Source organism: Papilio polytes, unplaced genomic scaffold (genome assembly GCF_000836215.1).
Source record: "Papilio polytes unplaced genomic scaffold, Ppol_1.0 DF824180.1, whole genome shotgun sequence".
Classification (NCBI taxonomy): Eukaryota; Metazoa; Arthropoda; class Insecta; order Lepidoptera; family Papilionidae; genus Papilio; species Papilio polytes.
In genome coordinates, this window is record NW_013525024.1 from 2,144,599 (window position 1) to 2,156,573 (window position 11,975).

At 36.7% G+C, this 11,975-nt stretch overlaps 3 protein-coding genes across 3 annotated transcripts; all 3 read left to right on the forward strand.

Moving 5' to 3' along the window:
• The first annotated feature begins 1,372 nt into the window (after window positions 1-1,372).
• LOC106111095 (pancreatic triacylglycerol lipase-like) lies at window positions 1,373-3,719 on the forward strand. The gene is made up of 5 exons (XM_013293067.1): window positions 1,373-1,409; window positions 1,707-1,893; window positions 2,145-2,539; window positions 2,863-3,196; window positions 3,674-3,719. Exons 1-5 carry the CDS (start codon window positions 1,373-1,375, stop codon window positions 3,717-3,719), a joined length of 999 nt encoding a protein of 332 aa, XP_013148521.1.
• A 1,694-nt stretch (window positions 3,720-5,413) lies between these two features.
• On the forward strand, window positions 5,414-8,109 carry LOC106111092 (pancreatic triacylglycerol lipase-like). Its single transcript, XM_013293064.1, has 5 exons — window positions 5,414-5,450; window positions 6,198-6,384; window positions 6,502-6,896; window positions 7,119-7,452; window positions 8,039-8,109. The coding sequence occupies exons 1-5, from the start codon at window positions 5,414-5,416 to the stop codon at window positions 8,082-8,084; spliced, it is 999 nt and encodes a 332-aa protein (XP_013148518.1). The 3' UTR covers window positions 8,085-8,109.
• Window positions 8,110-9,156: 1,047 nt separating this feature from the next.
• On the forward strand, window positions 9,157-11,185 carry LOC106111084 (pancreatic triacylglycerol lipase-like). Its single transcript, XM_013293055.1, has 5 exons — window positions 9,157-9,215; window positions 9,734-9,920; window positions 10,072-10,466; window positions 10,641-10,974; window positions 11,101-11,185. The coding sequence occupies exons 1-5, from the start codon at window positions 9,179-9,181 to the stop codon at window positions 11,144-11,146; spliced, it is 999 nt and encodes a 332-aa protein (XP_013148509.1). The 5' UTR covers window positions 9,157-9,178; the 3' UTR covers window positions 11,147-11,185.
• Window positions 11,186-11,975: the final 790 nt, after the last annotated feature.

The following is an 11,975-nucleotide window of genomic DNA, read 5'->3' on the forward strand; positions in this document are numbered from 1 at the left end:
ATTTTTTCGCCGATATGTGCTGTTTGCATCACTATGTTTTCCTTTACCGTAAGAACATCAGGTAAATTATGTACATATGAAAAATCGAAAAATCGAAAATTACATTGGTACACTGCGGAATTCGAACCACCGACGCTACGTATATCAGCGTATACCTCAGATAATATTGAAAAACAGGATTTAAGTTTTGTGTGCGAAAAATCTATGAGACTTCAATGTCCCTCCCCCGACTTACATCATACATACCTTAGTATGATATTGTCGACGACAGAGCTGTGATATGCTCATTACTATCTTTAATAGATAACTTCATGACGTTTTATGTTGTCTCTAAAAGCAACGTGTTTTTAACACTTTTCGTTGTCTATTTTCTACGAGTATTGACGAACGATTTCCTGATTTCCTGTTGACGCTTGAAAGCGGTATGATTGACGATATTCCTTACTTTTACCAACCGCGTATAATACTCGTCAATGAGTCTCCGTAGGACGTTTGCTTTACATCGGCCGATTGTTATTTGCATATGTTTTTATTACATCGTAAATGAAAGCAACAACATTGACTTGACCAGAATTTGTGAATTTTCTAAGATGTCGTATTAGAGTTTATTTATAAAGCTAAATAGAACAAGTTAAGCAACGTACCAAATTGTAATTCTGTTTATTTTTTATTTACCAAAAGATTAACAAGGTACGGGCATGTTATGCGACCAGAGGATGGAGAAATTAACTAGAAAGTGTTAAGATTGAACGTGATGGCTAGAAATATAGAGAAAGACCGAAGAAAGTATAGACAGATTGTGTGAAAGAGTATATTCTTAAAAAAAGAGTGGATTCAGAAACGATGGCTGATAGAAATGTATGGAAGAGCAGCATATGCTGTGCCGACCCTTGATTAAAATTAGTTAATTTACATTGGTTAGACTTAGAAAAATTAAGTTTCTCCTATGAAGCAATACATTGTAATAACACTATAACAGTTTTTACAATTCTTAAAAGAAAAGCTAAACGAAATTTATCTTAGAAAGCTACCTTGGCTTTGCTGGTTTTCTTTTTTTATATGAAAACTTATTCTGAATCAACTTTTCTTGAGAAAAGTTATTGTGGATGCGAAAACTGTATTTAATCTAAGAACAAACATCTCTCCTCGATGTTATCGTGCCAACTGTTTCCTATTGCCATTATCAAACTTACAATGTGGTAGAAGGCTACGTCACTGCACGCCTTTTCTAGAAGATATTTCTCTTATTAAAATTAATTATCAGAGAATTCATTAAGATAAAACTCAACTTCGCGATAAATAAGATTTTATTTTTTCGATAGTGAAACGTAATAAATATTCTGGTTTGTCGCTACCCGCCATTACAATAACTATGAAGCTCTTAGTGGTTGTTTTCGCTCTTATTGCGGGTAAGTCGCAATTAACTACACCTTCATTATCGACGTCGAAAGAAGTTCTATCATCTACTTATCCTCTTTTACTCCCTACGGATTTTGTGACCTCGAACCCACTATCTTTCATTATATCCTTAACAATGTTAAGTGTTAAAACAATCCTCTATAAAAAAACTTAGCAGATTTAAGTAATCATCATGCCTAATGATTACTAGTCTTACTGATGCGAGGAGCTATTGTTTAACAAATTGATACGCTCAGAGATTCACTTGTACTTCTCCTGATAGATCGTAATGTATTTTTATATTGCAGCGTGCAATACCGCACCATTCGACTCGATCCCAGGTGACAACAGTCACTATGTAGAGGGTGAAAGTCGCTTCATCTGGATCCCTGATGGTAATGGTGTACCGCAGCTTGTAGATCTGGAGGAACCAGTGGATGAAGATGTACTATACGGCAGAAATGGCGCAAATAACCAATACTGGCTTTTCACAAGGTAATATCTTTAGGTATATTGAGATATCTTTTCAAAATATTTTTAAGTAGAAATGCTAACAAAATTAAAAGATAACTTAAGAATCACTTTCCATTTGGCGAACTATAGACTTAGATATTTTTAGAAAAGAAATTTTGTAATCAAAAATATGTACCTTGTTTTATTTGTGAAGCTGCTTATGCTATATTATTCTTTAACATTTTAAAAAACAACAACCAATTCTTGGTTTCAACCATATTTTAATTTTCCAGGCGCAATCCGAACAATCACCAAATTCTTGTTAATGGCAATGCTAACTCGGTCACTAACTCCAACTATAATCGCAACCTACCTCTAAAAGTTATCGTGCACGGTTGGAACAGCAACGGGAATTCAGACATAAACCCCATAATCACTTCAGCTTTCTTGGCTGTTCAAGACTGCAACGTGATTGTAGTGGACTGGCGCGATTTAGCGAATAGAAACTACATCACTGCTGCAAACGGCGTACCTGGCGTTGGACAGTTCCTTGGCAACTTCTTGATTTGGCTTATCAACACTGCGGGCGGTAACTGGAACAACGTCCACTTAGTCGGTTTCAGTTTAGGCGCTCACGTAGTGGGCAACGCCGGACGCACCGCCGGAGGAAGGCCAAGACGTGTCACAGGTTGGTATACAAGTAAATTATTTAAGTGTGTAAATCGAATTTAGTTTCAGTTGTTATTAAAGTGTTAGTCTCCGATAAAACGTTTAATTTTTAAAATCTTTATTTGATCTGTTATGTATGTAAGTACTAAGACGATATAACGTACATATATGGAGGTGAGCACACTGCTCGATTCTTAGTTGTGCAACAAAATAGTTGAATTGGCTGCCAAACAATCAACAATTGCACAATAGTTGAGCGATTATTTACTCAAAGGTATGCGCCCTGTCTAAGTACTCGCATCATTTTCTTACTCCCGCTCATATTTAATATTTCTGTGTCAGGTCTCGATCCCGCTGGTCCCACTTGGGGTGGTAACTCTAACGCCCTGAACGCCAATGCTGGTGGCTACGTAGAATGTATTCACACCGACGGTGGACTCTTGGGCATTTTCGACCCGATTGGTCACACTGACTTCTATCCAAACGGTGGTCGGAACGCTCAACCAGGATGCTGGGTTAGCACTTGCTCGCACAGTCGTGCGTACGATCTCTACGCTTCCACTGTACGAACTAATCACTTGGTTGGAAGACGGTGCAATAATTTGAATGAAGCTAGAAATGTACAATGTGCTGGTGCTACTCTTAATATGGGCAACGGAATATTAAGTAAATCTGGGTAAGTTTAAAATCAGATTGTTTCAATTTTAAGAACCAGAGAAAGTCGGTATTTGACAATCAAAGAATAATTAAAATTTATTATTCTATAGTAATTATTCCTTTTACAATATTACTTGATTGTAATATATTTCTTTATTTTTCTTTTACTTAAAAATCTTGTTGACCAAAAGTACAAGGTTTTTTCAATGTTAATGAGTTTGTTGCTCTTTTTGATTGCCAAAAACACATTTTTTTCAAGATGGTCATTTTCTTTTCTAATAACATAGGTTTTTAATATCATTAATTACTAGCTTTCGCCCGCGACTCCATCCGCGTGGGATTTATGATTACGTAAGAAGTAATATGCAGTACTTAAATTTTGAAGTCTTATAATCGACTTGTAGCTTAACATTTTCGACGAAAAAACATAACGTACTCGCACGGATCGCGAGTTCACGTTTGACATTAAACAATAAATAAATATTTTTTATTACAGATCTGGGCTCTACGGTCTCCAAACTGGCGACAGATGGCCGTACTAAAAACTGAAAACATTGGCTTAATAATAAAGAAATTCTCATGAAATCTTTGCTTTTCTTACGAAATCAATACTTTTTTGAGCATTAAAATATACAAAATACCCTTTATGATTAGAACGATAATGTCATTGTTTGGTATTTTATCTGATTGATGATCGACTTGTAAACACCTTTAACGTTCGTAAAGATTTGACCAGCTATCACGAAATAGAAATATCGCAAGGGCTGGCATCATGATAAGATATACTAGCTTTTGCTTGCGACTTCGTCCGCGTTATTCAGTGACAATTTAGCATTCTAATAGTAAAATAATTTTTGTTTTCGTCCAGTATTTTTTGAGTTAATTCATTACAAAAAAATATAAATCTTTTCATTTCACAAAGTTATTATACGTTACGACAAAAATAACACATAGAAAGAATGCACCTTTGACTAAACTATCGCACAACTCATATGCGATTGTCGATTGTTTCGTAGCCAAATCAACTGTTGAACAACTAAAAGTTAAACAGTGTGTGTACCTCCATATAAGCTCATAGGAAACATAACGCGACTGTTTAGTCGTACGATTGTTTAATCCAAAGTGTACACGCAATCTTAAGCTCATCTCATCTACCTACTTTAAAAACGTATTAAAGTGTGTTATTAACATACAATCAATAAGAGTGATGTCTCGTATTCCTTGCTTGTGTAGATGTTTGTCTATCTCATTGTCTACCGATTTTTCATCCGTCTTTCACGTCAATTTCAGCAGTTTAGGAGATTTACAGCCAACTACTGAAAGAAATTTTAAACACTTCACTTCGTAAGCGCGCAATATAGTATCAGGATCTTGAAAGAATTTCAAATGGCAAAGAAAGTTTTAAATTTACGCTATATTTTTGTTATGAAATATGTGTGGGTTTCAAAAATTAAATACAGTTGCTGTTACATATCACAATTACATTTAATTTTATAATCGATTTATAATAACATTAAGAGACTTGCTAAAATACATCGCTAATTCTTGGCAAATATCAGATCGGAACCCTTAGTTTTGAATAATTAACGACGTTTACGGATATCCTTAACTCAAGAGAAATATCAGATGCCTTTCCAGCTTTTAAAAAAGTGCCTTCCACAGACTTTTCGAAGGGTGCACAATTTTGTTTTCTTCTCTATACTACTACTAGATATAGAGGAGATACTCTCCCAATCTGACTGCTATACAAACACATTTTATAATTTATGAAAAATACACTTTTGAACAAAAAAATTGACTGTACTAATCCTGCAGAAATAGATCCTTAAATATTTTTACTTAAAAAGATTCGCTATTGTACCTATAAAGTAAGGGTGATAACGCCGTAAATAAGTCGACACGTGTTTCTAAGGATGAAAACATAAAAAAACGGGCCAACCAAACAACCGTTCTTTTAACAATAAAAACAATAAGGATACTAAACAAGTAACTGTTTATATTTATTAATTAAACAGCAATCTTTCCGCCGCGATGTAATCGCTTACACTGTTTACATTACTATCATTAGATCTAAAAGGAGGCGTTGACTGACGTCGGTCTGTTTTTCTTATTCAAATCAATTATTTATAATCACATAAGATAAAACTACGCACAATCCCGATAATAAGGATTTTTCATGATAATGGAATCAAATAAATACTGGAAATCTGCGAGTGTGACTGTCAAAACAGTAAGAATGAAGCTTCTAGTAATTGTTTGCGCCCTAATTGCAGGTAAGTTACTATAAGTAAATCATCGACCTATCCGTCATAAAGACCCATGTTAAGATATTACTCCTTTCATTTGACGAACGACAGACGGACGTTACGAACACCAATTTCTATATCTAAGATCTATAAACAAGCTGAGTCACTTTAAGAATCTGTAATTACTTCTTCATTTCTGTTTAAAGAGAATAGATGCATGTCATGATTAACTAAAGTGCCCGCTAGACACAATATCATCATCATCATCATCATCATCTCCTTACCCCGTAGGGTCGGCGCAACAGGTTTTTGTCCTCCACATAACTCTATCATACGTCATCTCAATTCATCTCATTCTAGACACAATATGAGTTTCTATATCTTACTCAAGTTGATCTCACATTTGTGCAAATTAATTTTCGGTTCATTTAATGTGAAACCTGTTAAAACTACATCCAATTATAACCTTTTGACCAACGATTTACAAAAAAATTAATATGTCATCATCCTCTTCCTGGTCTTGACTTGACCCCTCCTGAGGGGGGCGCACGTGGTTTTATAAACCTTAGTGTTTTAGCTAAACTAATACGACCAGCTGACCTGTCTGTCACCTGTTTAAAAGGTTTCAAGTAATTATGTCGACTTACAAATCCCTTCTCTTGACAATTTCATTTGTGAAACAAAACTGAAAATGAAAAAAAATCAAATACCATCCTTGGGGGCGATAAAAATCTAAATAATAGCAAAAGACTTAAGATTTTACTTCATTTACAGTGTGCAGTAGTGCACCACCATCTATAATACCGGGTGACAATAGTCACTATGTGGAGGGTGAAAGTCGTTATGTCTGGATACCCGATGGAGAGGGTGTACCTCACTTGGTAGATCTGGAGGAACCAATCGATGAAGATGTCTTAAATGGCAGAAATGGCGCAAACAATCAATATTGGCTGTTCACGAGGTAATTTTCTTATGATATAGCTATAACATTGTTCATTTTTCAATAGCCCTCGGGTACTTATGAATATCATTCCTCAGTTTTTGTCTTAAAAATCATATTTGTTTTTTTTTATTTCAGACGCAATCCCAGAAATGCTCAAATTCTTCGCAACGGTAACGCTGGATCAGTTACTGGCTCCAACTATAATCGCAACCTACCTCTAAAGGTCATTGTCCACGGTTGGAACAGCGACGGCAATTCCAACATTAACCCTGTTATCACATCAGCTTTCTTAGCTGTTCAAGACTGCAACGTGATTGTCGTGGACTGGCGTGATTTAGCCAATCGGAACTACGTCACTGCTGCTAATGGAGTACCCGGCGTTGGCCAGTTCCTTGGCAACTTCTTGATTTGGCTCATCAACACTGCGGGTGGAAACTGGAACAATGTCCACTTGGTCGGCTTCAGTTTGGGCGCTCACGTCGTAGGCAACGCTGGACGCACCGCTGGACGCAGGCCCAGACGTGTTACAGGTCGGTAAATTAATTTTATTTTCAACTTACTGCTACAATTATTACGTGTGCTGTTTAATACATTTTTCCTTCTTTGAAATAACGTTCCCGTGTAACTTTGAATTTTCTAAACGTTTAATTGTATTTATTTTAAGATAACTTCCAAAAGTGTCCTGTTTAAAAAACACAACATGTGAAGCAAGTCATGTTGAATTATTAAATAAAATATCGTTACGTTTTCAGGTCTCGATCCTGCTGGTCCCAGGTGGGGCGGCAATTCAGATGCCCTGAACCGCAACGCTGGAGGATACGTTGAATGCATTCACACCGATGGTGGACTCTTGGGCATCTTTGACCCGATTGGTCACGCTGACTTTTATCCCAACGGTGGTCGGAACGCTCAACCAGGATGCTGGGTCAGCACTTGCTCCCACAGCCGTGCATACGATCTCTTCGCTTCCACTGTACGAACTAATCATTTGATTGGAAGACGGTGCAACAATTTGAATGAAGCTAGGAATGTGCAATGTTCTGGTGCCATTCATAACATGGGCAATGCAAATTTGAATAAATCTGGGTAAGTTTAAAGCATATTAGAAGGTAGACATTAATTAATTTGATTATGACTTCTATAGGGATGTATGAAAGTGCAGTACATACTGTGCCAACCGTTCGTAGGGACAAGGGCAAGTTGATGAGTTAGTAAGGCACTCTAGGAGATGGAGCAAGTTAGATTGATGAATAAATAAAATTATCACCTTAAGATCAATATCCTCTTAACTTTATACATTTGTTTATTTCTTTTATTTCATAAAAATAATCTAATTTTACCGCAAGTAACAATGAGTTTGTTATTCTTTTCATTGCATGATTTTTAAATGCACATTTTGTCTTAACTTAGAAATTTCACCATTCTGTAATGTGAGTTGTAAATACCATTATTTATTACTTTATTCGTAGTCGATCTGCTTCTTTGTAGATTTCTTTCTTTAAAGCTTCTAAGGCGTAGATTATCTAATTACCTTTTACCTGTTGTTTCCGTTTGTTATTCATGAAATTTAATAAACAACGAAATTATCCAGCCAAAAATATGAAACTGATCTCTGCCATAGCTAATTCAATCAAGACAAATATCTATATTGTTGAATTTTATTTTGTTACAGATCTGGCCTCTACGGTCTACGAACTGGCGACAGATGGCCGTACTAAACTGATGACCTTTCTATGATAATAAATGACAGTACAATATAAAATATTCTTTATTTTTATAAGTACAAATCCTTTCCGTCATCATGACCGAATTATCATCCTTTCGGAATTAACTCTAAGTTCAAATCATAGAAGATTGGATTTAGTAATTCAATGAAGAAGGGAATACAGACTTAGTATCGTGCCAGAATTTTAAAAGATCACCTGAAGGACTGAAATCACTTCACCGATATAATCAAAACAGCATATTAATTCCGACATTTTATTTTTGGTAATAAAAACAGACAATGTAATACATCTTCCGTTAGTAGAATAGAATAGAATAGACTTCTATACACACACAAATTGCAGTGTCTGTTTGTAATATCAAAAAAATACAAATATCAGAAAGATGATGTATTTGCATTGCTGATAACGAAAATCGCATTCAACAATTTTTTGTCTGTCTGGCCGTCTACCTGTCTGTCTGTCTATCTGTCCGCTTTTTTGTTCCGGGTAATCTCCGAAACGGCTGGGCGGACGATTTCGAACGGACTTTCACTGAAGGTCAGCTGACATAGACGGGCATATTAAAGGCTACTTTTTTTAATCTGCGCTGTCAAAATGGCGACCGGACCGCTATCGCGAACGGGTGAACTGATTTGGATGCGAATTTGACTGTAGGTAGCTGGAAGGTTGTTTTTAAATTCCACGCTAATGAAGTTTGCGGGCGACTGCTCGTGCACCATACAAATACATATGAAATCTAATATACAACAAACATAGAGCTAGTAAAAGAACAGTGGACGTAATGACAGTCATTTTCGCAACTCCGCGGCCGACTTTTAGAGTGTTTTTTAATTATCAGCTTTCAATATTCAGATTTTTAAAACAGAAAACATTTCGCCACGAAGTCTTCACTTATACGTTATGTATGTATGATCAATGAAGCTACAAGTAGGCGTAAATTGACGTCGGAAAATTCTTATATAAATCAATTATTATTAATCAAATAAGATAAAAAGTACGCAGGAACATGATAATAAGGAATTCCAATGATAATGAAGTGACATAAATACCTAAGATGTGCGACTGTAACAGTCAAAACAGAAACAATGAAGCTACTAGTGACTATTTCCATCCTTATTGCAGGTAAGAATTAAGCAAGTTCATTATTAATTTATTTTTCATTCCGCGTATAGAAGAGACGGTATAGGTTTCTAGGCCAAATGGCTATAACGACTAAAGTTTTTGCTTGTTGGAAGCGGAACAGTGGTAGAGCACATTAACATCTTCAACACAAGACAGGCGTCAAGCGGAAGTAAATCCGCGTTTGTAACGATAAGTGTACGTGTTTTAGTACGCTTTCCCTTCCACTTTCGTACAAAGAGAGGATGGGAAAGGGAGGGTGGATTTGGCGGGGGATGGAAGGTGTAGGTAGGGGAAAATCATCTTTCTAGATAAGGTAGCCAAGGTATCTGCGAATGAGGATGTAATTATGCGTTTTAGTAAATTGTTTTATGAATTGGAAACACAAAACAAATTCCATGTTCTACTCAAGTATTTGTAATAAAAAAAAAAACATAAAAAAAGCTTCGGATTAATGACGTTGAAAAATATTTCATTGTGTAAGAATTACGATTCACTAAAGGTTATCCTGAAATTTGTAGTATGCAGTAGTGCACCACCATCCATGATCCCAGGGGACAACAGCCACTATGTAGAGGGTGTCAGTCGGTACGTCTGGATGCCAGATGGAGAAGACGTACCCCATCTGGTAGACCTTGAAGAGCCTATCGATGAAGATGTCTTATATGGCAGAAATGGCGCAAATAACCAATACTGGCTGTTCACAAGGTTTTTTTTATTAAATTTTTTATATCTTAAGATTCTTCATACCACAATTAATTATAAACTCGTAACACAGATATTTTTAATCTCTATGCTCTGGCAAGGATAACTACATGATCATTGATACATAGTGAAAAATAATTATTTTTTATTTTAGACGCAATCCCAACAATGCCCAAATCCTTCGCAACGGTAATGCTGGCTCAGTCACTAACTCTAACTACGATCGTAACCGTCCTCTGAAGGTCATCGTCCACGGATGGAACGGCGACGGAAATTCCAAAGTCAACACTGCTGTCACCTCAGCTTTCTTAGCTGTTCAAGACTGCAACGTGATTGTTGTGGACTGGCGCGATCTAGCCAATAGAAACTACGTGACCGCTGCAAACGGAGTACCCGGCGTCGGACAGTTCCTTGGCAACTTCTTGGTCTGGCTTATCAACACTGCGGGCGGTAACTGGAATAACGTCCATTTGATCGGCTTCAGTTTGGGCGCTCATGTCGTGGGCAACGCCGGACGCACCGCAGGAGGAAGGCCAAGACGTGTCACCGGTCGGTATATTATCTAATGAGAATGAAATATATTGTCTATATGTTTTTCAATAATTAATATCATTTGACATTTCGTTACAAATCAGATAGAGATAAGGCTATCGAACTGGAATAAATCGGTTCTGTACAAAATTTGTTTTTTCACATATATACAATGATATTTTCTGATATCAGGTCTCGATCCCGCTGGTCCCAGGTGGGGTGGTAACTCCAACGCTCTGAACCGCAACGCTGGTGGATACGTTGAATGCATTCACACCGACGGTGGACTCTTGGGCATCTTCGACCCGATTGGTCACACTGACTTCTATCCCAACGGTGGTCGGAACGCCCAACCAGGATGCTGGGTCAGCACTTGCTCCCACAGCCGTGCATACGATCTCTATGCTTCCACTGTACGAACTGATCACTTGGTTGGAAGACGATGCAATAACTTAAACGAGGCTAGAAATGTACAGTGCTCTGGTTCAAATCTGCGCATGGGCAATGGAGTCTTAAGCAAATCTGGGTAAGTTACCCATTTATTTGCCGATCTATGTAATTTGTAATTTACTATACGTCAGATAGTCTTTTACTCGCTTTATAAGATAAGAAATGAAAGCCCTAATACTTATTATGCAACTATTTGTTACAGATCTGGTCTTTACGGACTCCGAACTGGCGACAGATGGCCGTACTAAAAACTGAAAATATTCTTAATAAATGACAAGTCATAACTATTGTTTTTTTTTTTTATTCAAGACATTACACTTTCATGAACCATTGGTTTTATCTCTATTTAAAATTGAACATCAATCTTGACATTAAGTGATATTTTTTATTTTTTCATAATTATCATATTTAGGTATCAGTTCATTTCTAGACCACACTTGCAGTCCTTCAATTGAAAATTTAAAGAATATTATTTCTTTTTTCTTTGTCAATTAAATGAAGCATGTTAAAATTTACATTTGTGGCTCAGTGGTTTAAGCACTTGACTTGTAATCTACAGGTCTTGGGTTCGAATCCCGCCATGTACCAATGTGATTTTCGATTTTTCGAATTTTCATATGTACATAATTTACCCGACGTTCTTACGGTGAAGGAAAACATCGTGATGCAACCTGCACATATCGGCGAAGAAATTCAAAGATATGTGTGAAGTCAACCAACCCGCACTGGGCCAGCGTGGTTGACTATGGCCTAGTCACTCTAACTTAGGGTAGGCTCCGAGCCCCTCGGTGGGGACGTATAGTGAGCTGGTGATGATGATTTTTATTACCTACAAGTGAAGTTAATAGGCTACCAATATTTCGATTTCTTTACTATCGCCTTATAATTTTTAACTGCTTCGAGATTAACATTAGAAACAATTGTTATTTATTTATAAGTAAATATTGTTATGGATTTATATAAGTTCGATGTTAGTACCCTCAAGTAATAACACTGATTCGATCACATTAGATAAAGCGGCCATTTTTCTCAATGATGGCGTGACAAGAGCACATCGCGCGGTCATTCCTACCGCTA